The sequence below is a fragment of the Ambystoma mexicanum genome, chromosome 2q (genome assembly GCF_040938575.1).
Source record: "Ambystoma mexicanum isolate Mex_15411 chromosome 2q, UKY_AmexF1_1, whole genome shotgun sequence".
Classification (NCBI taxonomy): domain Eukaryota; kingdom Metazoa; phylum Chordata; class Amphibia; order Caudata; family Ambystomatidae; genus Ambystoma; species Ambystoma mexicanum.
Window position 1 is genome coordinate 629482836 of NC_090924.1, and position 25655 is coordinate 629508490.

At 43.3% G+C, this 25655-nt stretch overlaps 1 protein-coding gene across 2 annotated transcripts in view; it reads left to right on the top strand.

Annotated features, from left to right (window-relative positions):
- Positions 1–25655, top strand: part of LOC138569646 (uncharacterized) — a 1436407-nt gene that overhangs the window by 962606 nt on the left and 448146 nt on the right. For both annotated transcript variants that reach the window (XM_069647797.1, XM_069647798.1), the window contains exons 49-50: positions 23328–23501; positions 24614–24821. In XM_069647797.1, the coding sequence (XP_069503898.1) occupies positions 23328–23501; positions 24614–24821 (382 nt within the window). The remainder of the gene's footprint in view (positions 1–23327; positions 23502–24613; positions 24822–25655) is intronic.

The following is a 25655-nucleotide window of genomic DNA, read 5'->3' on the forward strand; positions in this document are numbered from 1 at the left end:
TTGAATAATGGGTTAAAATGGTGCATTTTACAGCACACTTTCAGAGAAAAATTAGGTACAAAGCTAGACAGTTTGCAATTGATCCTTTAGAGAAACTCATGAAAATAATCCACTAGATGCAAGTCACCAACAGTGCACAGATGCATTTCCCAATGCATTTTCATGATGCCTTTGCCCATTTTATATCCAGTTTAAAAACATTATCACACTGGCTGTGCCCATACATTTGCATCCTGGCAACACCAATATATGCTAGTATTCCCAAATCAGTGCATACTCGCGTCTGCTTTGCGCATAATGCCAGTAATTGTACTATAAAAAACATGTCCATACTAGTTCTGCCAGTATATGGCAGTATCCCTGTGATGGAGAGAGCTAGAGTGGAGACTTCAGCTAAACCAGTTGAGAGTGTCAGGTCCACAGCCACCAAGTTTATGAAAGATTTGGTTGGTGTGTATGTGAACGGTTCTGATATCCTCCAGTGGATTGAAGCATTTAAAATGGCGTGTGCAATTCATGATGTTGATGAAAAGAGATTGGAATAAGTGTTTGTTAAGCAGAGTGCCCCAGACTGGGTATGACTGTATTCTGAAACTGAGTGTGGAAGAAAGGGGTCAGTATGAGTGCATGAAGTCTGCTTTGATTGCCAAGTTTGGCAAGACACCTACCCAATACCTTAAAAGGTACAGAGGTTTTAAGAAAAGAGTGAATGTGTCTTGGATTGACTGGGTGAGTGCTGCACATATGAACATGATGGGGTGGATTGATGGTTACAAAGTGAAAATGTTTGCTGAATTGTCCCACCTTTTGTTTTTTGAGCATTTTTCGGACGCCTGTTCACCAGAGCTCTGTCAGTATGTTGCCGACCAGAACATTTTGGATCCCTTCAATCTCGCCAGGCTGGCTGACAAGTGGGTCTCCCACCTGGTGTCCCCTAAGGACTCCAGTGGGAAGGACAAGGACAAAGAAAAGGGGACCTCTCAGACGGCTGAGGAGTCCCAGAAGCAATCACAGTCGAGTAAACCAAAACCTTCCTCTCCTAAGACCCACACATCTAGTGGGGATAAATCCGATTGGGGTGGAAATAAGAGTAGTGGTCCACCTGCTGCAAAGCAGGCTCCCAGTGGTTCCAGTACTGTACCCCGCACTGCAAGCACTTGTTGGGAATGTGAGGCTCTGGATCACAAGAAGAGTGACTCAAAGTGGAAAGGTAGGGCACCTGAAGTCCAGGCTGTCAGCCTGAGCTACCCTTATGCCATTCCTGAGGTGGAGGCCACCGTCCCCCCTCCTCTACAGGGATCACAGTCGGTGCTCCTGTAGAAATTTCCCCAGTGTCCCTTAGGGCCTGGGACCAGTACACAGAAGTACTGGCGACAATCTCACAGAATATCTGTAGGAGTTTGAGAAGTGTCCTCTTGAATGGCCAGCCTTCTACTGGCTTCAGAGACATTGGGGCAAGCATGACAGTGGTGGACAGGACCCTGCTCAAGCCAGAAGACTATGTAGGTGCTCGGAGAACCACCAGGTTAGCAGGTGGGCCTCCCAAATTATTACCTGTAGCCTTAGTCACACTCATGATTGGAGACAAGACAGCAAAGCTTCCTGTCCTGGTTCAGGACAATGTCCCTGCTAACATTCTGTTAGGTAATGATCTAGTAGAGTTGGGGTTGATCTCGGTTGGTCTCCCCATGACTGCTGCTGCAGTCACTAGGTAACAGGTGACACAGGGTCTGGCTGTGAGTCAGGTACTCGAGCCAAAGGCGAGGCCTAAGGCAAGAAGACGGAAGAACAAGAAGGCCACCTCTGTGAAGGGGGCTCCTTCTCTTCCTGCTGTTCCTACATCACCCATTGGGATCCATGCTCCGGACGGACGGGCTCCAGTGGAAAACCCAAACTCAACTCCTGAGGGAGAAGAGAAAGAAGACCCTCTGCGGGAGAGGTGCTCTACCCAGAGGACCACCCTGACCTTCAATGCCTGTTGGCTGAAAGGGGACCCTCCCGGGCGGACATCTGTAAGGGTCAGAGAGAGTGCCAGTCTCTCGAGGGTCTGAGAAAACAGGCCCTGGCCCAGGCACAGGGAGAAGTGCCTAGTGCATTCCGGATCTATTTGGAGGGTGAGCTCCTTTTTAGTGAGCCCACTAAGCCTGAACATGGTGCCCTCAAAAGGTTGGTGGTACCCCAGGTTTACAGGCCCTTCCTACTGCATTTGGCGCATGTTGTGCCCCTGGCTGGTCATCTTGGGACCAAGAAGACTAAGCAGAGGCTTTCTGCCCATTTCTACTGGCCCCGGATGGGAGTAGAAGTGGAGTCCCACTGCAGGACCTGCCCAACTTGTCAGTTGTCTGGCAAGATTGCAGGAGTGTCATTGCCCCACTGCAGCCGTTGCCAGTGGTTGGCACACCGTTTCAGAGGGTGGGCATCAACATTGTCATTCCCCTTGACCTTCCCACTTCAGGTGGACATCAGTTCATCCTCGTTTTGGTAGATCATGCCACCAGGTACCCTGAGGCTATACCCCTTCGGACTGTTACTGCCAAAGTGTTTGAAAGAGCTCTCCTGGGCATTTTCACCCATGTTGGATTTCCTAAGGAGGTTGTCTCTGACAGAGGATCAAACTTCATGTCTAGTTAGATGAAAACCATGTGGAAAGAGTGCAGGGTAACCTACAAGTTCTCCACCTCTTACCACCCTCAGACCAATGGTCTGGTCGAGAGATTTAATAAAACTCTGAAGGTGAATGCTAGGCGCTTTGGAAGAGTCCTAAGGAAGAAATGGGATCTCCTCCTGCCATGCCTGCTGTTCGCTTACAGAGAGGTACCTCAAGAAGGTGTTGGTTTCAGCCCCTTTGAGTTACTCTTTGGCATCCCGTGAGGGGGCCCCTTGCCTTGATCAGGGAAGGTTTGGAAGTCACCCCTCCCAGTCCCGCCAAGCAAGTGGGGGGCTATGTGTTAGGCCTCAGATGGGGGATGACACAGATGATGGGTCAAGCAACAGCGAATCTCAAGGCAAACCAGGAATTGAACAAATATTGGCATGACCTTAAAGCCTCGCAAGTGGATTGGACTCTGGGACAATGAATCCTTGTGATGGAGCCTACCAAGCCTAGAGCTTTGGCAGACAAGTGGGCTGGACCCTTCTGGATAATCTCCAAGATGGGCAAAGTCAATTATCTGGTTGACAAGGGAGTCCCTGGGGTAGCCCCTCAGGTATTCCATGTTAACAGGCTCAAGCCTTTCCACAGGCGAGCAGAAGTCTCATGTCTCTTGCTGGCTTCAGAGCAAGAAGAGGATGAGAGTGAGCCCCTTCCTGATTTGCTGCATAGCAACCCTCAGGATGGCTCAGCGGTGGGAGTGCATCTCTCTCCAGATCTGACGACAGAGCAACAGAGGGCCTGTAGGGCTTTGCTCCAGCAAAATGCTTCTCTGTTCTCACTGACGCCAGGCCTTACACCGTGGTGTAAAATTGACACTGGTGACAGTATGCCTGTCAAGAGCAGGTGCTACCGTAGGCCAGATACAGTTACGAACCACATCCATGCTGAAGTCACCAAGATGTTGGATCTGGGTGTTATTGAACCCTCAAACAGTCCTGGTCCAGTCCAGTGGTCCTTGTCCCCAAGGCAAGTTCCCAGGCAGGTACCAAGGATTGGAGGTTCTGTGTGGACTACCGAGGAGTCAATGCAGCCACCAAAACTGGCACGCACCCGTTGCCCCGGGCTGACAAACTTGTGGACACCATAGGTGCTGCCAATATTGTGAGCACCTTTGACCTTACCTCAGGCTATTGGCAAATAGATCTGACGGACCATGCCAAGGAAAATACGGCGTTATCAACACCTGAGAGACACTACCAGTTTAGAGACATGCCTTTTGGGTTGAAGAATGCCCCTGCCACCTTCCAGAGATTAGTCAATCATGCGCTCAGTGGGCTGGAGGCCTTTTGTGTGGCCTACTTAGACGACATTGCTGTCTACAGTTCCACCTGGGAAGAGCACTTGACTCATCTGGATAAGGTGTGGCAGGCCTTTAAAAGGGCTTACCTCACTATCAAGGCCTCCAAGTGCCAGATAGCTCAGGGGAAAGTCACATATCTTGGTCATGAGGTAGGACGGGGTAAAATCCAGCCTCTACCCAGTAAAGTACAGGATGTACATGACTGGGAGACTCCCACTACTCAAACCCAGGTGAGAGCCTTTTTGGGCCTCACTGGGTACTATTGCAACTTCATGGCGGAATATGGAATCATAGCTGCACCTCTGACAGCTCTGACTTCACCCAAACAACCAAGAAAGGTTAATTGGACTGAAGAATGTCAGAGGGCCTTTACTGGTTTGAAGGAATGTCTGTGTAGGGCACCTGTATTGTGTGCGCCTGACTACAGCAACCCCTTTATCGTCCAGACGATGCCTGCAACACCGAAATTGGAACCGTCATGTCCCAGTTAGATGACAAAGGGAGGGAACATCCTATCATATTCATCAGTAGACAACTCAAGGGTAGAGAACTTAGATGGGCTACTGTTGAAAGGAATGTTTCATTATAGTTTTAGGCCCTACCTTACGGGGTCTACCTTCAAGGTCCAAACATAGCATAAGTCCCTGAAGTGGCTTATGCAGATGAAGGGTGAGAACCGGAAACTGCTCAAGTGGTCCATTAGCCTGCAAGGGCTAGACTTCACCATAGAGCATAGACCGATAATGCAGATGGCCTTTCCAGAAGGTATGTTGATCGTCTGGATGAGGGTGTCTATCTAGTGGGAGATTAGTCTGGGGGGGCGACTGTGATGCTGGAAATGCATTGGAGGGACGGGCCTCCATATCCTGGTCCTTGATTGCTTTTTCATTTGTGTTCTGTATTGTTTTCTGCCCAGGAGTCCTTGAGGGACTCATGGCAGTGCAGCTCTTCCGCTTTTTGGTTTGGTGTACAGACCCTTGGGATACCCTTATGGCACCCATGGGTGGGTGTCCAACCCTGTGCCCTAGTGTATGTTGTTGGGCACCTGTGTGTGACCCACAGAGCAGGGTATGGGCTGGTGGCAGCTCCATTCTGAATGTGACAGGTGCTCTGAGTGTCCTCCATTGTGGGACACCCAGGCACTGCCACTGGAATCAGTTGATTCCTCATAGGAGACAATATGGCCCCTGTGGCCCCTTGCTTCCTATTGCCTGTTACCTTATTTTCCCAAAGACCTGGGAAGCCCTGACTCTGACCCTTCCCCCTGATTGTCTGTTGGGTGGAAGTTCCATATAAGGTATTGTGGGGAAGTCCAGGCCAGATTGGCTGGGGCCTTCCCAGTGACTGTATGTTGTGTATACACCCTTGGGGTGGGACCTGGGTGAATGAAGTGGATGACCAATATGCACTTCTTGTTGTGGATGTCTGATTTCTGGTATGAAACACAATGACTGAGACAGCCCTGCCCGAAACTGGTATGAATGCAGTGTGTAGTGCTGAATGGCTGGGTACTTGTCCCAATACACATTCCTTGTTGTGAGTGTCTGAGAGGGAGGAGAATGGCCTGAATGCACTGTATGCTTGATTGGTTGCCTGAATGTCCTTCTGAGTGATTGGTTGCCTGAGTGTGACCCGGCGGAATGTATGAGAGACAGAACAGTATATCTGGGGGCCTCTGTCAGGACTGGCTGGGTTAGTAACAGGAAGAGTAACAAGATTAACATTGTGCCTTCAGAGCTGGCTGGGTTGGTTGTGCTGTCAGGACTGGCTGGGTTAGTAACAGGAAGAGTTTGTACATACAATTAACATTGGGCTTGCCCAAGTTAAGATGGAGAGAAAGAACCTAATTTGATTGGTTAAAGGAACAATGATATGTTTGGTTTGCCTGATTGGTGGAGAGGACAATGGGTTTGATTCTTGGGAGGTGAGCAAGATTCTAAACCGCCTTTCATCCAGAGAAATTCAGTGGCTGGTTGTACATTAGTTAAGCTCCTTAAGTAAGGCCTTTTCAGAGCTCAGAAGATCTACCAAAGAAGTAAGAATATCGTTTGCTGATCCAGTTTGAACAAGAAGTCATCAGGTGGGATTGTTCCTTTAAAGATTTTAAGATTGTCACAGTGAACTTTCATTTTCTTTAGAAGAAAACTTAAAGAGTTAACAAATTTCAAAGTCATTTGAGAAAAGAGGCATTTACAGTTAAAGTTATTATAAGGAAGACAAGCTTGAAGATAATGCGTAGGAGTTTAAAGTTAATTAACTGTGTGTAATGTTCTTAAAGACTGTTTAATGTGTGCGCGAGCTCGCAAGTCGTTGTTTACGTGTTTTTGAAAGCGCGCGGGTATTCAGAGCGATAGAACGCGTGCCCAAATGAATTGAGCGAGCGAATTTTAGCGCGTGTACATTTTTAACGTGAAAGACGTTTCATTAGAAAGCGCGTGTTGTTTTGCGATAGAGCGCGTGCCCAAAAGAATTGCACAAGTGAATTTTAGCGCGTGTACATTTTTTACGTGAATGACGTCTCATGAGAAAGCGCGTGTTGGTTTGCGATAGAGCGCAAGTCCATTTTGATGAAGCGCGAGTTGTTTTAAACGCGTGAACTGTTTTACGTGAAATATGTTTCGTTTCTCCGCGTGAGTTCGGTAGCGATAGAGCGCGAGTCCATTTTAACCAGCGCGTGTTATTTTTATCGCGTTTATGTATTTTTTCACGCGCGCGGGTTTGTAAAGAATTGCGTGTGTATTTTAAACGCGAGGACAATTCTTCACGTCTTCTGATTTCACGTGTTTATCGCACACGCTATTTGAGGAAGAAACTCATACGTTCTTTGAGTAAATAAAGAAACAATTCACACGCATAAGGAAAGCAGTATTCCAGGAAGTTAAAGAATATTTTTTAATGTAATTTATGCAAATGGAATTCAATACTTCAGAGAAAGACTGCAATTTATGAGAGCATTGAAAACTACATAAGGTTAAAGAAACTTTGAAGCAAGAAGAATATCTAGTCCTGAAAAGGTGTTTGCAAAGGCCATCACTTTAGAATTCTAGAGAGACTTGAGTGGCTTGAACTATATGCACAACACAAGATATATTTACAAGATATTCCACACAGATTAATAGCCTCTAAGTCTTTTACTGAGGTTTAAGAGGTAAAGAGTTTAGAGTTTATTTAGAATAATTTTAGAAAAGAGGTTTTTCTTATCATATAAGTAACCAGGTGTATTTGTTTACCACAGATACCAGAGCCTACCAGACGGTTGCAGGGCTGCAGTGTCTCCGTTGTTATTTTCTCCAAATTCCCCTTTCCCTTTCTTGGGGTTTTCAGCTCAGCTTATATTTAAGGGTTGAGAGGTGAACTCCTAGTGAGGATATGTGGGGCCAGCATCAGCTCCTGTGGAATTCAGTCAAGCCGGACCCTGACAGGATGAAAGGCCCACGATAATATTTTCCACCTGAGCTGATATGGATCCCACAGAGGCACTAGCAAGTTCCATAAGGGACATGTTTTCAGAGTTAAGGGAGGAAATGAGGGCTGTGCGAAAAGAAAACCAGGAATTACAAGTCAAGTTTGAAGAGTTAAACTCCAAGGTTACCCATAAGGGTGAAGAAATTTCTTTGGAGTCAAGAGATTCAGAGGATACTAGTAGAGAATTACCAGTGTTAATTAGAGAGGATTTGGGTGAAGGAACGAGTTCTCAGGGAAGAAGTAGGGGAAGTTTGAATATACCTGTAGGTCCAGTCCCCTTAGCACCTCCAGAGCGTTTTGGGGGAGATGCCAAGAAATGCCAGATTTTCCTTACACAGTGTGAACTTCATTTCCTTTGTAGACCTGAAGCTTTTAATACAGATGCTTCTAAAATAGCTTTTATGCTGTCTTACCTTACTGGTGAGGCGGCAACTTGGTCAGTATTATTAGTTGGTCAAGAGAATCCTATACTAAAGAACTTGTTAGCTTTCAAGTTAGAATTTAAAAAGATGTTTGACAGAGGCCAATTATCTCTAGAAGTAGATGGAGAATTATTAGATTTAAAACAGGGAACCAAAGATTTAGTGTCTTACATCACACAGTTCAGATCTTTAGTATTAGAGAGCAATTGGCCAGAAGAGAAACAATCCTCTTTATTCTATAGAGGCTTGAAGGAGGAATTGAAAGATGCCTTATCTACAATTGTTAATAGACCTACTTCATGTGAGGATTTAATTAATCTTGTCATACAAATTGACTATAGATCAGGGGAACGCAAGGCTGAGCGTAGAAGAGGAGGAGTTGAGCAACCCAGAGGTTCCCTAGAGTTGATAAAGGAAGATTAGAATTTGTAAATAAAGAATTGAGAACTGGGAATGCAGAGAGAGTAAATAAAGTGAGAGGTCCTTTAACTAAGGAGGAGAAGGATAGGCGAAGACAGAATAATTTATGTTTATATTGTGGGAAATCAGGACACTTTGTTGGAAATTGCCCTTGGTGTCCAAGAACTTCTGCATCTACTAACAGCTCCAGAAATCAGCAAGTGGCAAATACAATCCAAGCAGCGGTACCACATATTACATTGAATGTATCCTTGTATATTAAAGAGGAATTAAAGGGAAGTGGTCCAGTAGTAATAGATTCAGGAGCCACTGGTAACTTCATGGATTGGAATGTGGTTAAAGATATGAATGTGCCTTATGTGGTAAAAAATATACCAGAGATAGTGAAAGCGGTGGATGGGTCTCAACTGACATCAGGTTTAATTACACACGAAACAATCCCATTGGAAATGGAAATTGGAGGACACTGGGAGGAAATTGTGTTTGAATTGATTGACGCTCCACAGTTGAAAATAATTTTGGGAATGCCTTGGCTGACGTATCACAACCCTCAGATTGATTGGGGAAGAAGAGTGGTGAAATTGGATTCTACTTTTTGTGTTACAAATTGTTGTAAAGAAGTAATTCAGGAAAATGTTTCTAGTGGTAATTGTTCAGAAGTAGTGGAAGTTTTGGTCAATTTGGGAACTATAGTATATTCTATAGGGGCTGTAATGGGAGAATTACCAAAGTGTTACCATGATTTCAATGATGTGTTTAGTGAAAAGGAAGCTAATGAATTACCTCCTCATAGAGAGTATGACTCTAAAATTGATTTAGAACCAGGGGCCCACATTCCTTGCAGTCGCATCTATGCCTTAACAGAAAAAGAGAATCAACATTTGAAAGATTACATCCAAGAAAATTTGAATAAGGGGTTCATCAGGCACTCTCAATCGCCAGCAGCTTCTCCACTATTTTTTGTTCCCAAAAAGGAAGGCACTTTACGAACATGCATAGATTATAGGGCATTAAACAAGATAACAATTAAAAACAGATATCCGCTGCCTTTAATATCAGTAATGTTAGACCAGATTCAAGGAGCCTCAGTATTTACCAAACTAGATCTTCGTGGTGCATATCATTTGGTGCGAGTACGTCAAGGTGATGAATGTAAAACGGCATTTAGAACAAAATTTGGTCTTTTCGAATATCAAGTAATGCCATTCGGATTGCGTAACGCTCCCGCTGCCTTTCAATTTTTTATAAATGAGGTATTAAGAGATTTTATTGACATCTTGGTAGTAGTATACATAGATGACATTCTCATTTATTCTAAGGATCTACTGCAACATGAAGAACATGTAAAGAAAGTGCTACAACGACTAAGGGAGAATAAACCTTTTGCTAAATTAGAAAAGAGCCAATTTCATACCATGGAAGTGGAATATTTAGGTTTTATGATTTCTCCCAAAGGTTTGGAAATGGATATGAAGAAAATTAAGGCAGTTGAACAGTGGCCAACTCCAACTTGTGTTAAAGATATCCAAAGCTTCCTGGGCTTTGCAAACTTTTACAGGAGATGCATTAAAAATTTCTCTCAAACTGTTGCTCCTATCACCAAATTATTGAAGAAAGGAATGAAATTTGAGGGGAAAGATGAAGCGGATCAAGCTTTCAAAACATTGAAGAACTGTTTTACATCTGGACCGATCTTATTACACCCAGATCCTTCACAACCATTTTTTGTGGAGGCAGATGCTTCTAATGTTGCAATTGGAGCAGTGCTTTCCCAACGGCATCCTAAAACTGGACAGTTGCATCCTGTGGCCTATCTATCTAAGAAATTGCTTCCAGCAGAAGTGAACTACACAATTACTGACAGAGAACTCATGGCAATCAAGAGGGCATTTCAGGAATGGAGGCATTATCTGTTGGGAGCAAGATTCACAGTAACCGTTTTAACCGATCATAGAAATCTTCTGTTTTTGAAATCTGCTCGAACACTATCACCTCGACAACTTAGGTGGTCACTTTTCTTTTCAGAATGCGATTTTGTGATAACATTCAAGCCTGGGCGGTTAAACGGTAAAGCGGATGCTTTATCGCGACAAGGATCTTCGGGAGAAGTTGAAAATCAATTATTACCAGAACCAGTGATTGCAGAAGAAAAATGTATTCTAAGTACTACAAAGGAAGAGAATCAGCTTCTTAAAAAGATTCTAAAGGAATTACCAGAAGATGAAATTCAATCTTGGTTAGCGGAGGATTCTGGAAGACATTTAATTGAAGGATTTCCATGTGTCCATTCTAAAATTTACCTTCCAAGCAAGGAACTGCAAAAGGAAATTATGCAAGAATGTCATGAATCCAAGTTGGTGGGTCACCCTGGAATTCGTAAGACTATTGAACTGGTTGAAAGAAACTTTTGGTGGAAAGAAATGAAAAAGGATATTGAAGACTATGTGTAAACATGTGAAGTCTGTGCTCGAGTAAAGTCAGGAGGAGGAAAACCATCTGGGTTATTAAATCCATTACCAGTACCCCCTAGTCCTTGGTTTACAATTGCTATGGATTATATTGTAGATCTTCCCAAAGATCAAAGTTACACTACAGTATTAGTAGTTGTGGATTTACTAACTAAAGCTGGGCATTTCATTCCCATGAAAGGAGAGGCTTCTGCAAGGAATCTGGCAAAAAGTTTTTTGCAAGAAGTGGTACGATTACATGGTCTACCAACACAAATTGTATCAGATCGAGGGTCTCAGTTCATTTCTAAGTTTTGGCGAGCTTTCTGTACAGAGTTGGGAATTGAGGTAAAGCTTTCTTCAGGTTATCATCCACAGACCAACGGCCAAACAGAGCGAGTAAATCAGGAGTTGGAAAAATATATTAGAGCTTTTTGGCAAGAAAGAGGAAGTTGGGTAGATCTTCTTTGGCTAGCAGAGTTTAGTTATAACAATTCTGTCAAGGATTCTACTAAGTATTCTCCATTTTTTAGCAATTATGGTTTCCACCCACGATTTTTGAAAGAAGTGTTGCCATCTGAGTATTCCAATCCAGAGGTTGAGCAGCGATTGACTTGTATTAGAGATGGTTTAGTGAGAGCTAAAGAAACTTTGGAAAAAAGTAAGCTAAGATTTAAGACATTTGCTGATAAGAAACGTCGTAAAGCACCACATTATCAGGTGGGTCAAAAAGTTTGGCTGTCCACAAAAAACCTACGTTTAAAAGGAAGAACTAAATTTAGTCCGAGATTTATTGGTCCATTTGAAATAGAAAGAATAATAAATCCCGTAGCAATCAAACTGAAATTACCCGCAAGTATCAAAAGTCACCCTACATTTCATGTCAGCTTAGTGAAACCTTGTGTTTCAGGAACTAGATTGGGAAAACCACCACCAGCAGTTTACACAGAGGAGAATGACGAAGAGTTTGAAGTAAAGAAAATATTAGATTCCAGGATTGTTAGAGGTACCGTGCAGTATCTTATTGACTGGAAGGGATACGGTCCTGAGGAAAGATCTTGGGAGGATCAAGTACATGTACATGCCCCTCAATTGATAAAACAGTTTCACAAAAGGTTCCCTGCTAAGCCAGGCCCAGGGACAGGGCTTTGAAGAGGGGGGTACTGTCAGGACTGGCTGGGTTAGTAACAGGAAGAGTAACAAGATTAACATTGTGCCTTCAGAGCTGGCTGGGTTGGTTGTGCTGTCAGGACTGGCTGGGTTAGTAACAGGAAGAGTTTGTACATAGAATTAACATTGTGCTTGCCCAAGTTAAGATGGAGAGAAAAACACTTAATTTGATTGGTTAAAGGAACAATGATATGTTCGGTTTGCCTGATTGGTGGAGAGGACAATGGGTTTGATTCTTGGGAGGTGAGCAAGATTCAAAACCGCCTTTCATCCAGAGAAATTCAGTGGCTGGTTGTACATTAGTTAAGCTACTTAAGTAAGGCCTTTTCAGAGCTCAGAAGATCTACCAAAGAAGTAAGAATATCGTTTGCTGATCCAGTTTGAACAAGAAGTCATCAGGTGGGATCGTTCCTTTAAAGATTTTAAGATTGTCACAGTGAACTTTCATTTTCTTTAGAAGAAAACTTAAAGAGTTAACAAATTTCAAAGTAATTTGAGAAAAGAGACATTTACAGTTAAAGTTATTATAAGGAAGACAAGCTTGAAGATAATGCGTAGGAGTTTAAAGTTAATTAACTGCGTGTAATGTTCTTAAAGACTGTTTAATGTGTGCGCGAGCTCGCAAGTCGTTGTTTACGTGTTTTTGAAAGCGCGCGGGTATTCAGAGCGATAGAGCACGTGCCCAAATGAATTGAGCCAGCGAATTTTAGCGCATGTACATTTTTAACGTGAAAGACGTTTCATGAGAAAGCGCGTGTTGTTTTGCGATAGAGCGCGTGCCTAAAAGAATTGCGCGAGTGAATTTTAACGCATGTACATTTTTTACGTGAATGACGTCTCATGAGAAACGCGTGTTGGTTTGCGATAGAGCGCGAGTCCATTTTGATGAAGCGCGAGTTGTTTTAAACGCGTGAACTGTTTTACGTGAAATACGTTTCGTTTCTCCGCGTGAGTTCGGTAGCGATAGAGCGCGAGTCCATTTTAACCAGCGCGTGTTATTTTTATCGCGTTTACGTATTTTTTCACGCGCGCAGGTTTGTAAAGAATCGCGTGTGTATTTTAAACGTGAGGACAATTCTTCACGTCTTCTGATTTCACGTGTTTATCTCACACGCTATTTGAGGAAGAAACTATACGTTCTTTGTGTAAATAAAGAAACAATTCACACGCATAAGGAAAGCAGTATTCCAGGAAGTTAAAGAATATTTTTTAATGTAATTTATGCAAATGGAATTCAATACTTCAGAGAAAGACTGCAATTTATGAGAGCATTGAAAACTACATAAGGTTAAAGAAACTTTGAAGCAAGAAGAATATCTAGTCCTGAAAAGGTGTTTGCAAAGGCCATCACTTTAGAATTCTAGAGAGACTTGAGTGGCTTGAACTATATGCACATTTAACAAGGGGGGTCCTGGGAGTCCCTCTGCCAGACATTAGTCCTGGTTACGAGAGACTTACCCAGAGTCTTTAGCTCACTATCTTTCACAGAGAAGAAATATCCCAAACATATCAGTCTTTGTCCTGCCCTGGGGCAGTCCAGCACCGAAATGCGAGGCAATTCTCCTCTGAACAAGAGTACCAACAGAAACCCCAGACACGTGTTTCGGTCTGGTTGGACCTCATCAGTAGGGTGGATCTGTGCCTCTCTAAGAATAGTGAGCAAGGGGTCCACGTCTGGATTCCCCTAGTAACTTAGGGTGAGACCCAAAGTTACTTAAATATGCAGATTTAACAAGGGGGGTCCTGGGAGTCCCTCTGCCAGACATTAGTCCTGGTTACGAGAGACTTACCCAGAGTCTTTAGCTCACTATCTTTCACAGAGAAGAAATATCCCAAACATATCAGTCTTTGTCCTGCCCTGGGGCAGTCCAGCACCGAAATGCGAGGCAATTCTCCTCTGAACAAGAGTACCAACAGAAACCCCAGACTAGCCCTGGGTAAGTCTCACCCTAAGTTACTAGGGGAATCCAGACGTGGACCCCTTGCTCACTATTCTTAGAGAGGCACAGATCCACCCTACTGATGAGGTCCAACCAGACCGAAACACGTGTCTGGGGTTTCTGTTGGTACTCTTGTTCAGAGGAGAATTGCCTCACATTTCGGTGCTGGACTGCCCCAGGGCAGGACAAAGACTGATATGTTTGGGATATTTCTTCTCTGTGAAAAGATAGTGAGCTAAAGACTCTGGGTAAGTCTCTCGTAACCAGGACTAATGTCTGGCAGAGAGACTCCCAGGACCCCCCTTGTTAAATTTGAACTATATGCACAACACAAGATATATTTACAAGATATTCCACACAGATTAATAGCCTCTAAGTCTTTTACTGAGGTTTAAGAGGTAAAGAGTTTAGAGTTTATTTAGAATAATTTTAGAAAAGAGGTTTTTCTTATCATATAAGTAACCAGGTGTATTTGTTTACCACAGATACCAGAGCCTACCAGACGGTTGCAGGGCTGCAGTGTCTCCGTTGTTATTTTCTCCAAATTCCCCTTTCCCTTTCTTGGGGTTTTCAGCTCAGTTTATATTTAAGGGTTGAGAGGTGAACTCCTAGTGAGGGTCTGTGGGGCCAGCATCAGCTCCTGTGGAATTCAGTCAAGCCGGACCCTGACAGCCTCTCACTGCTAGAATTCGTTCAGAAGCTGAAGTTGCTGAAGTTGATACTTGAAGTTATCCTTGAAGCCCAGCTGGAAGAAGAAGAAAATTTGCTGCTGCAATTGCTTTGACCCGATCCGAAAGCTGTCGAGTTCATAGAGGACTGATCCGAGAGAGGACCTGATAGGCGCCCTCTTCCTGAGCTCCGGGAGAACATCGCGTACCGCTAACCTTCGCCGAAGCTCCCTGGAAGTCAGACCCTCGGCAGGCTGCTGACCGGAGACGGGGACCACTGAGGAGAACGAAGAGAAGCACCGGACATTCCGTCCACCGTCGTCGACCAGGGTTCGCAGGTTTGCTATAACCACTGGAGGCCCGTCAAAGCCATGTTGCCCAGAAGCGGGGACCGCTTGACGCTGTGCCGTCGATGACCAGAGCTGCAACGCTCCATTGATGAAGACATTCAAATCGAAGGAATCTCTCACCAGCACTGCCGACCGCTTTGTCCCGCTGGAGAAAGTCGAGGCCGCTGACGCACCAAGGAGAATCCGCCGGTGGGGTTCCTGCCACCCGAAGATTGCAGAGACGCTGGATGACTCGACGCCCTTGCTGGGCAAAAGTTCTTCATAGACTCTTTGGGGTCCCAAACTATCGAAACTGAGGTGCCCCGCACGCCTCATCCTTGCAGGACGTCTTCGACTCTTTGTCAACGAGCACCGCCAGGACCGAAGCTGCTGCCTCGACGCAATCAAACTTTTCATCATAGAACATCAACGCCAAGTTCACCTTCTTCGAGGCCCATTGACGATCCGTGGCTCCTGCCTTAAAGGGAGTCACTCAAGAAGGATCCATCGACGCCTCTTCGAAAAACTCTGCTATTCCAGGTACATTGGGGTGGTAGAAACATTTTAGAAGGGAATAAGCTTAATTGAACAATATGGACTGGGCTTGTAGTATATCTTTTATTTTACTGGTTGCCCAGGTGGGGGGATCCTCATACAGAGTTGTGCCTAGTGGTAGGGGCCCAGTATTCTGCCAATTGTTCTAACCAACTGCTTTCCTTCTAGTCTATTGTTGGTTCCCTTTATTAATTGATTTGTTTGACATTTGACCAGAGTACAGTTGATGCACTTTAATGAAATCTGATAATAATTGTGGTACCACTTAGAACTGTATATATTTGCCATTGTAGTACAACTGCAAGATAACACACATCACTCCAGCGTGGCCGAGGCAGATCTGGCATCCAGGCCTGCTGCGTCTGTCAGTGGCCCCGTCCATCGGGCTACCGCTGTTCCTGGATCTTCTTACCAAAGAGGAAGGGGCGATTCTGCACCACCACCTGGGGTCGCTGAACCTGAGGGCATGGCTCCTGCAGCCTTAGAGTTTAGGGCCTCTGCTTTAGCAGCCAGATGTAAGGAGATCCTGGCCAGAGACAGAGCCTCGTCAACATTAAAAGGCTAAGGCCAGAAACGAAAGCACTTTTCCATGTGGTGTCGAACTTAGAAGATTACTCCTCTGTGGGTCACCACCCCTCAACTTCTATACTATTTGCTTTCCTTAGCCAAGGCGGGAATCCAAGAACACCAGGTCTCTGGGCAGACCCTCACTGTGGTCGCACAGGGGCTGAAGGGCTCAAGGGGCTCTTCAGGACTTTTCCTCCAGTGAAGGCTCCAGCCCCGGCTTGGGAACTCAATTTAGTACTGACTAAGCTCATGAGAGCTCCTTTTCAACCTTTGCATAAAGTCCCACTCAAGATCCCCTCATGGAAGACGGCTTCCCTCGTGTCTATCACCTCAGTCAGGAGGGTCAGGGAGATCCAGGCCCTGTCGTGCAAGCAGCCTTAATTATCTTTCTATGCTTCAAAGGTGGTACTGCGTACACACCCCACCTTTATGCCAAAGGTACTGTCGGAAGTCGAGCTCAACAAGCCATTGGTGTTACCCGTCTTCTTCCCGAATTCATCATCGCCAGTGGAGAGGGCCTTGCATTCACTGGACATTGTTCATGCCCTGAAGTTCTATGTGGCACCAACAAGGGTTTTCAGAAGAAGAAATTTGTTCATCAACTTTGGACCTGTAAATCACGGATAAGCCTTATCGAAGGTTTCCATCTCCAGGTGTCTCTCCAGCTGCATCATGCACTGTTATCTACTGACAAGAAGCCACTGCCAGGCCAACGGAGAGCCCACTCCGCCAGAGCCATCACGGCAACAAGGGTGTTTCTCTCTGGTGTACCCCTGCTCGACATTTGCAGGGCTGCTACGTGGAGGTCCATGCACACCTTCATGAGGTTCTACTGCATCGACCGAGATTCCAGGGAGGAGTCCCGAGGCGGACAAGCCGTGCTACACAACCTGTTCACTTGAGGTGAGTATGTTCCAGAGGCGAGTGTGTTATTCCTTCTGTTGAGCCTTGCCACCTCCTGTGGTTGTGCATATGTACTGCTGTGTAATCATTATTCATGAGCATGTAAATCCATTCCAGACCCAATGCTGGAGAAGGTTTAAGTTACTTACCTGTAACTATTGTTCTCCAGCATGGGTCTGGCATGGATTCACATGCAAACCCTCCCTCCTTCCCCTCTGTGGTTCATACTGCCACTTTACAGGTTTACCAAATCTGAAGATAGCCCTCAGGGGTGGAGCTTAGGGAGAGGACTGTCATTGGATGGGGGAAGTATGCCCCAGAGGACAGTGATTGGTTTAGAGGAGAAATACAGTTTTAGTGAAAGTTGAATCCATGCCAGACCCATGCAGGAGAAAAATAGTTACAGGTAAGTAACTTAAACCTTATAGCCTTATGTGCAAAACTAACATACTCATGCTCTTATTCTGAAAAATATACACATGTGTTGGAGCAAAATGGTGTACATACACATTAAAGGAGATAATGGTGCAAGTAAATGTGGATACAAAGGTATTATGTTTCCTATGATCGGATTAGCAGGGTTAATACAAGTGTACACGCATAGATCGAAGAAGTATATGTTGGGCCAAAATAATAATGATGATAATAACTAGGAGAACCCAATTTAAGAATTCAATGTTTCTTGGACCCCCAGATGCTACCTGTCTTAGTGTCACCCAGGAAATGTTTTTTTTTATAGTCCCTGAGTCAGCACCCGCTCAGAATGCGATCTAACTGTCTCTGCTAGTTTCAGTGTGGTTCTCATCCCTCCCAAGTCTCTTTTCCTTCTTGTGCTTTAAGAGTTTATCTAGAACACCTTTTTCCCTGATTAGCATTGTGGGTTTGTAGGTGCTTGATTATTCCTTGTCTCTTACTTCATTGTAGGTTTAAGGGCTTACCACACTCTGTTTCTCTCTTCCTCAGTCCTGGTCTCAAAGGATGTCTTGCACACTTCTCTCACCCTCTCCCTAAGGTATCCAGTGAAAACGTAACCAACAAAAGCGTAGTCAGTGAAAATACCTGAAAATACCTCTGCAGTAAAAAAGTTGCCAATCAAAAAGTAGTCAAATATGCAGCTGAAAAGGAGGCAAAATATAATACTTCTAGGGCGATTGTTAGGGTTACGGAGGGTTTAGTGGGTTTTATGATTGCCTGTTTTAGGGTTAGGAAAGGGGTTGTGGTAAGGATAGGGGTTAGAGTAAAGACATGGTTTGGTTAGTTGTTAGGGTAGATTAAGTGTCTGGGTTAGTTTTAGGATAGGAGTTGTTTTAAGGCCCGGACTAATAGAGTAATGTTACAGGTATGTGTTAAAGAAAGGGATATGGAGGGTGGAGAGGGCTGGTGATGTTGGTTTAGAATAGCAGTTAATATATGCCTAGTGGTTACTTTAAAATAAGCATTGATATGATATGATAGGTTATTGATAACGTGCTTAATGCCAAGAGGTTTCTAAGTCCGGACCTGGGGATCAAGCCTGTGTTGCCCCATGTCATCTTGCTTCCAAGCGAGCACGTTGCCCCTGAGCTATCCTCCCGAGACAATTAGGGTTAGTGGTAGATTTGCACTTAGGGTAAGGCTAAGGTTGGAATTAGAGCAAGGGTTTGGATTAAGGCAAGGGGTATTTACTTTCTGGCGAGCTTGTGATGGGGTTCACTGTTCATTTTCAATTTCTACGTATTGAGTAACATGCAAATATAATTCTTTAGCGTGCTGAAGGGTAGTGTTCTGTAGGAGTTCAGGGAAGAGGTAGGGGAAGGTTTAGGAATGGAGTTAGGGGGATTTAGGAGGTTTTGTTGGAGGTTTCAGTGATATTTAGGGTTACACAGCCTTAAAACTCGCTTTTTTGGCGACCTTATTATTGGCAACATTTTCACACATCTGATTGCTTTTATTCAATGACTACATTTTGCAAAGCGACATTGTCACATAAAGCCCATGGGCAGTGGGCAGTTACTCCCGGCTCCTTTTCTCTTCTAATCAGACTCTGAGCCTTGTCCCCTCTACCCAGAAGTGGAGAACAAACCATAAGTGCCTATGAGAGTGTCAAGAACTGAACCAAGAAGTAAGCCTGGAACGGAGAGAAAAACAATAATCCAATGACATGTGAAAATGGGGACATGTGAAAATGTCCACAAGACAAACCATTTTTTTAGTATCCGGTTCAGGACTGATTGAAGCAATCAACCAAGTCATCCATCTAAGGGTAGCACAGAGACGTGCTCATTGTGTTAGTATTTGATTGTCCAATTAACAAGGGAAAGACATGATTTGATCAAGTTGTACTGGATCCATTATTAAATGGATTCTTAGCAAATGTGCTGCACTAGCAGTCTCTTACACTTGTACCGATCAGAAGGATGGCTATTTTTCAAGATGATTTTGGTTCCTAAATTTCTTTAAATATTGCAAATTGGAGTGAGGAATTTGTCCATTACTGTGCCAAAATTAGGTTCTTAGGTGTTCCTTGGGAACCCTAGTCATAACAGCCTTTGTAGGTAGCCTGGGTCTAATGTTATTGGGTGTTGCACATGGCAGAGACCAATGACTGGATACATGCTGACTGCATGACTCAGCCTTTTTCTTAAAGAGAGACGCAATCGGGCTACTGTCCCGAAACTTGGTCCTGTGTGGTAGGATGTGTCTTTGTGTGCACCCTCTGGCCAACACCCTTATCGTTCAAATATGGATATTGGTTATAGAAAGGATGGTATAGGACAAGGAGGTCACCCTGGCAGCACCCTTTTAAGGCAATCTATCTCGCCATAACACCCACATGATCCAGGGAGGTATGGGACAGGCAGATAACTGGATGCAAACACGGAGTGGCTTCTTTAAGTAATTTGCAGCCTTGAACTCTGTTCTTAGGATTAGGCCTGATTTACACAAACAATCACTAACCACACACTAGGATCCATCCGCAAGCTGAAGGCAAGTTAGGACAGGGATCTGGCACACATGCGGTAGGGGATTGGATTGAAGCTTTGATTCCTCCAAGGGAAGTGGCCATAAACTCCAGGATGTGACTGATACAATTTAAGGTTATACACAGAAGTTATTATACCATCATATTGCTGTCTAGTATGGCTAGACAGACGGAGGGACTGTGTCAGAGGCGTAGTTCAGCAGCGGGTCACCCATCCATATTTTCTGGGCATGGCAGGGTTACTCATGGGAAATATTTGGGGAGCTCAGCAGGGTGCTCGCTTGGCTGTTTGTTATTTTCCACAAACTGGCTTTGCTGGGCATATGGTGAGACATAGCCTACATCCTTCACAACAATTGTTTAACAAGATTACTCTGGTTACAGCCAAGAGGGACCTTGAAAAGAAACGGCAGGATGCAATACAATGTATGCATGTCAGGTAAATCCAATACTTAAATTGACATATTGTACACAAATCTATTCACATACTGTACCCCATCACCAGAATGAAAACTTAATTTATTTTATTTACTAAACAGACCATATTGCCACTGACATGGGTCAAAAGGGTATCCAGTGAAAATGTTGCCGACTAAAATGTAGTGAGGGAGGAACACCTGGCGGTGAAAGACCTTCAAAGTGCAAAAGTCACCAAAGAAAAAATTAACACATGCATATGAAAAATAGCCAAACATTGCAGTGTTGGTAGGGTATATGTTAGGGTTAAGGAGAGCTTGGGGCTGGGATTACCTGCTTTATGGTTAGTATAGGGGTTAGGGATTAGGGGAAGACTAGAGCTTAGTGCTGGAGTAAGGTTTTAGTAAGAATTAGGGTGGTTGTGGTGTGCAGGTGATGTTGGGGTTTGGTAAGGGTTTTTGGGTAGAGGAAGGGTCAGGGTAAGTGTTAAGGTAGGGGGTATGGTAAGGCTAAGGTCAACAGAGTAAGGGTGTGGGTTAAAGTTAAAGAAAAGAGAAGTTGGGGGAGGGCTGCTGTTGGAGTAGGATAAACCCTGGGTTTAGGATACAGTAAGGGTAAGTGTTAGAGTTTGGGTAAGGCAAAGGTTAGCGTTGGAGCAAGTGTTTTAGTTAAGGTAAGGGCTATAGGATTTGTGGAGCACTAGTGAGGGGGTTGGATTGGGGTCACTGTTAATTTTCCATTTATTATTTGTATTGTGTTTTGTATCTCGGTCTTGGTCTTTTATAGTAATTGGTGGTAAAAGGACAGGGGCCACGACTGAAGCCCATGAACAGTGGACTCGGAGAAGATATGAATAACAAACCCCTTGAAATTCAGGGGAAAAGTGTTAGCTAATGCAGAGTTAAGATGATTCGATTTATCGCCACCAAATCCATGAAAATTCAGCATGTGTGGGAAGTGAGGACATCAAAGCAGATCTTAACAATGAGAGAAAATATAGCATCTATGAGTGGAGGGACCCTGATTTAAGATGGTCATCACTTTCCAGATCCACTGAATTTCTTGGGGGTTGTCCCAATAAATTGGATGATCTTAATTCTCTAACTTAAGCTTTTTCACTAAATACATCAATCAATCAATTCCCTACCCTATTAGCAGTGGGCAAAACATTGCCCTAGTCCAAAAATGTATTGGAAACCTCCTTTTAATTTTGCACTCCATGACTTTTTGCCATAATGCTAATAGCGTGCAAAATTGAACTTGCATCAGTACACATTTTTTCTGTAATTAAGGCCCAGAAATAAGGACATTCCGGAATGTATTACCGGCTGGACAAGAATGCTAGACTCCAGCTAGGGACTCTGTGTATTTGGCATTCCCTTTTGGGCACTATTGTCTTTATTGCATTATTTTTAATTTGAAATGTTTGACCTATGCCAATACTGACTTTATCTACTGATCCTAAGCCATCTTAATTGAAGCCCTAGTTCTAGGTCCTGTGGTTCCTGTAATGCATTCGGCTTTGGTGCCTTAAACAGGGCTTCTGTTAATCCATCTCCCTAAAATCTAATTCTGACATCTCTGCGGGCTCAGCTGAACAACTTCCTAAATCTTTTCCGGGGCCATTGTCTTTGGAAGAGCCTGAAGTTATGTCAGGCAAGAACATAGGCTGCCATATCACCGAAAGGTTGTTGAGTTACAAATGTGCCTCTATTTTGCGATTTAAGACTGGAGACAAAAAAAAGAAATCCAGCACACAACACCCTCCCCCCTTTATGAGTCAAACACTCCACCCACCAACTCGAACACATAAGAGGTAAAGGAAAATTGGAATTTAAAATTAGAACACATATATTCACTCAGCATGCTTTGAATCAATTTTACACAAGTAATCAGTTTGTTCTCCGACACGAGGGCAGCCTGCATGTCGCATATTTAATGGTCTGAGCCTGACTACTGTTTCTTCATCTGGGAATGTTAAAGGGTTGAGGTCGCCCAAATGCCCCTTGTGTTGAAATTGACCAGTCATTGATACATTTTATCTTTTTTGTGTCTTTTTATTCAACTAAACGTAAAAAATGCTTCATTCCTGTGTGTGGCAGAATTTTGGTTTTACAGATAGTCGGCTAGTCACCCATTTTCCTTATGGCCTCTAATGCTCTTTCCTTAAGATCTAAAGTCTTTTTTTATCTCAAATCTCTCACTATTTTTATATTTACTTTTTGAACGGTTTTGTATCGTATTAGGCGATATGTTTTAGACTATATTCGAAATGATTGTATTCAGATTGTATTTAATTGATTAGATTTTGATTATACCCATTTTCTTATTTGTCTTTATGGTGGATACGCCGAATAAAATTTAAGTGAAATGATTAAGTATATATAAGGGGCTAGGGGTTTTTGATTTTGTCTGTAATGGGGAAATGATCTAAAGGAGGATGGAGTTAAAAGCAGGAATATATATTTTCCACGTTGACTAATACTAGCCATTTTGGCCAATTTAAAATCTTCCTTTAATTTAGTGCCTTTTCTAGAAGAAAATTGGTAAGATCTCCATGAGGATATTTCCTTAAAGGGTCAGCAGATAGCTTCTGGGCTCTGTTACATTCTGAATCTGTTAATGTGATTGGCTAATGCCTAGCAGCTATATTTGGACCCGATGATCCAAACTCTGATCCACGTGTGTACATTTACAGAGAGAGGTGGGGGAAAACATGTGCATACTCATGCAAACCTCTTAAACCACTCTCTACAATTCTATGTAAATTAAATACAAATAATATTGTACATGTATGGAATGCAGTTATACGTATTCATGCTCTTCAAAGTTTTGTTTGCTTTTTCTGAAATTGCTCCTAACCAGGACTGAGGAGACACTACTCCATGCACACTAGCCTCAGTGTGTGGACACAGCGGGATGGCTATGACAAGTAGACCTTTTACAATGTCTTTACCTAGAGTAAGCAGACCTAAGGATACATGACAAATCAATGTACACACACTGATATCATAGTATTGTCAATGGTGATCCTCTGCACTCATCATATGATATGTTTTACAATGTTTGGTAAGTGTTACCATAGAGCTGTTATATATGTTTTTCCTAGGTAGCCTTGGATCTCAAAGAGACAAAAAACTTGAGCGTGCAGGCGCAGTATGGATCACGCCTCATGATAGTGGGCTCAACAATCCAGAGCATTGCAACAAGATCAGAGCTAACTTGGAGCTTCCAACATAACTGGCCATGGCTACTAAATTCTGGAGTTTCTGCATCCATCCAGGTCTGATCCATTATTTTCATGTGTCCAGGCAAAGATATTTTGTTCCTAGAAAGATGCACACATGTCCTTGGGCTGTTAACTCAAATCGGGCTTCTCTGCAGGCTCTTCATAGCATTCTCCCCCAAGTGAGATTATTATTGAATTGTTTTATTATTATTATTATTATTATTATTATTATTATTATTATTATTAAGTTAGCTTTACCCTAGTACACGTTGTCTTGTTCTATTTCTGCTCGTTTTTATTTAAACCATGACATTTTATTTAATATTGTATTTTTTTTAAATAAACATTTTATTATTTACATAAACACGTTACTTCATTCATGTGTGTATATAAATATCAATGTTTTAAAAAAAAAAAAAAAAATATATATATATATATATATATATATATATATATATATATAATTTTTTTTTATTTATATTATATATAATAAAAATATATTTATATATATTTATATTGTCCTTAGTGGTGGCTACCAATGGCCAACCCATTATGTTGCTTCAATAGTTATTGGGTTATCTGAATTTTGAACAGTGCTCCACAACCCCTCGAGGTTAGGGTGTGCTTCAGATGGAGGAAACGTTCAATGGATGCATATGGATGCTGTAGGTGCTGCTTGGGAAGGGAGCTTCTTCACAGCTAGGGTAAATTGAAAGTTGTATAATCTGCAGAATATACAGTTCTGGGAATGTGAGTAAATCATGTTTCCTCACATATACTAGATTCTGTTCTCTTTGAAGTCTGTACGAATTTGTCTCCTTGTGGTGCAAGAATAGCTAATGTATTAGATCGATGTCTACACGTGTTTCATACCTGGCATGGCACTTCTTCAAGACCAATACATCAGTTGCACCAAGTCCATCATGAGGATGTGGTTTAAAGGTGGCCTCTTTCTCACAGTGATACCAGAGTCTTCAGTTGTCCTAAGGAATGCTTTTAGCACATATGAAGAAACATGACTTCTTTGAATCACCTTGACAATGTATTGCACAGTCTGTACACTCTGCACAACTCTAGTAAAGCATATTTATGAATATGCTGTCTGAAATGGTAAATTATGTTATACTTGTGTATGTCTCACTGTCACCAATGTTTTTGATTTTTAGGCTGGCATCAAGCAGAAGTGGGCAGATCCCAATACGGAGTGTCTTGTGCGCATTACTGCCGGGCAGACGTTCCTCATCTACACAATCAACTATTACTGCAGTCAAAGGAGGAAGGAAATGACCATCAAAAGTGATCACAATAGTGAAACCCTGCTGGCTTCTGGCTACCCGAAAGCGATCAATGCAACCACAATGCTCCAGCAGCTGGGTAGGAGGACCTTGAACACAATACAGATGTTGATGCGAGGAATTGGCATGGCCAGGCAGTTTTGTAATGTATTGAGTGCTGTTGTGATGTCAACAGACGTGTAGGAAAAAATAGATTTTAAAGCAATATCAAAATAACTGAAGGCATTATGGGGTGGCACTAAGAAGTACCCTTGCATGCCATTTATGCCTTATGCCCAAACGAGCATGGTGCGCCGAAGCCTAAAATGCCCTGCGCCAGGCTCCTCAAAACTTTATATATGAAAATATGCCCACAACTGTACTTCATACCATCATTATAAATCATATGGGGGTTCTGTGCCATCTCATCCAAGAGGATGCATGATGGCACATGCCAAGATAACCTAATATCCTCAAAATATACTTAATGGGGGTCCATTATTGTATGTAATAACAAACAGACACTGGTTGTTTGCCTTTTAACGGAGTCGGTACATACCTTGAAGTGAATAGAAAAGTTGCAGTGCTTGGAATCCTTCTTCCTTGTTAACTGAAAGAGAGGAAGGGCCAGATAGGACGGCCCCATTATTTCTGGAAATGTCGGTCATGCAGTGCTCCAGGATCTAAAACTGTTCAGCCTAGAATGATGACATATGTGCAGCCTGTCTCGGCCTAACCAAGACACCGAGACTGTGCAAGTCGTGCCGACTGCTGCTGCTGTCAAGTTCATGTTTGGGGAACATTAGTGGGGGCTTCACCTCTTCCTACCCTGGTCTTAATTTGAAGACATTGCTTCCAGTATTTAAGGCAGTTAGAGGAAATTGATTTGGCTAGCTAAAAGAAACGATGTCCAGCAAAACCTTCAAGTGCTTGA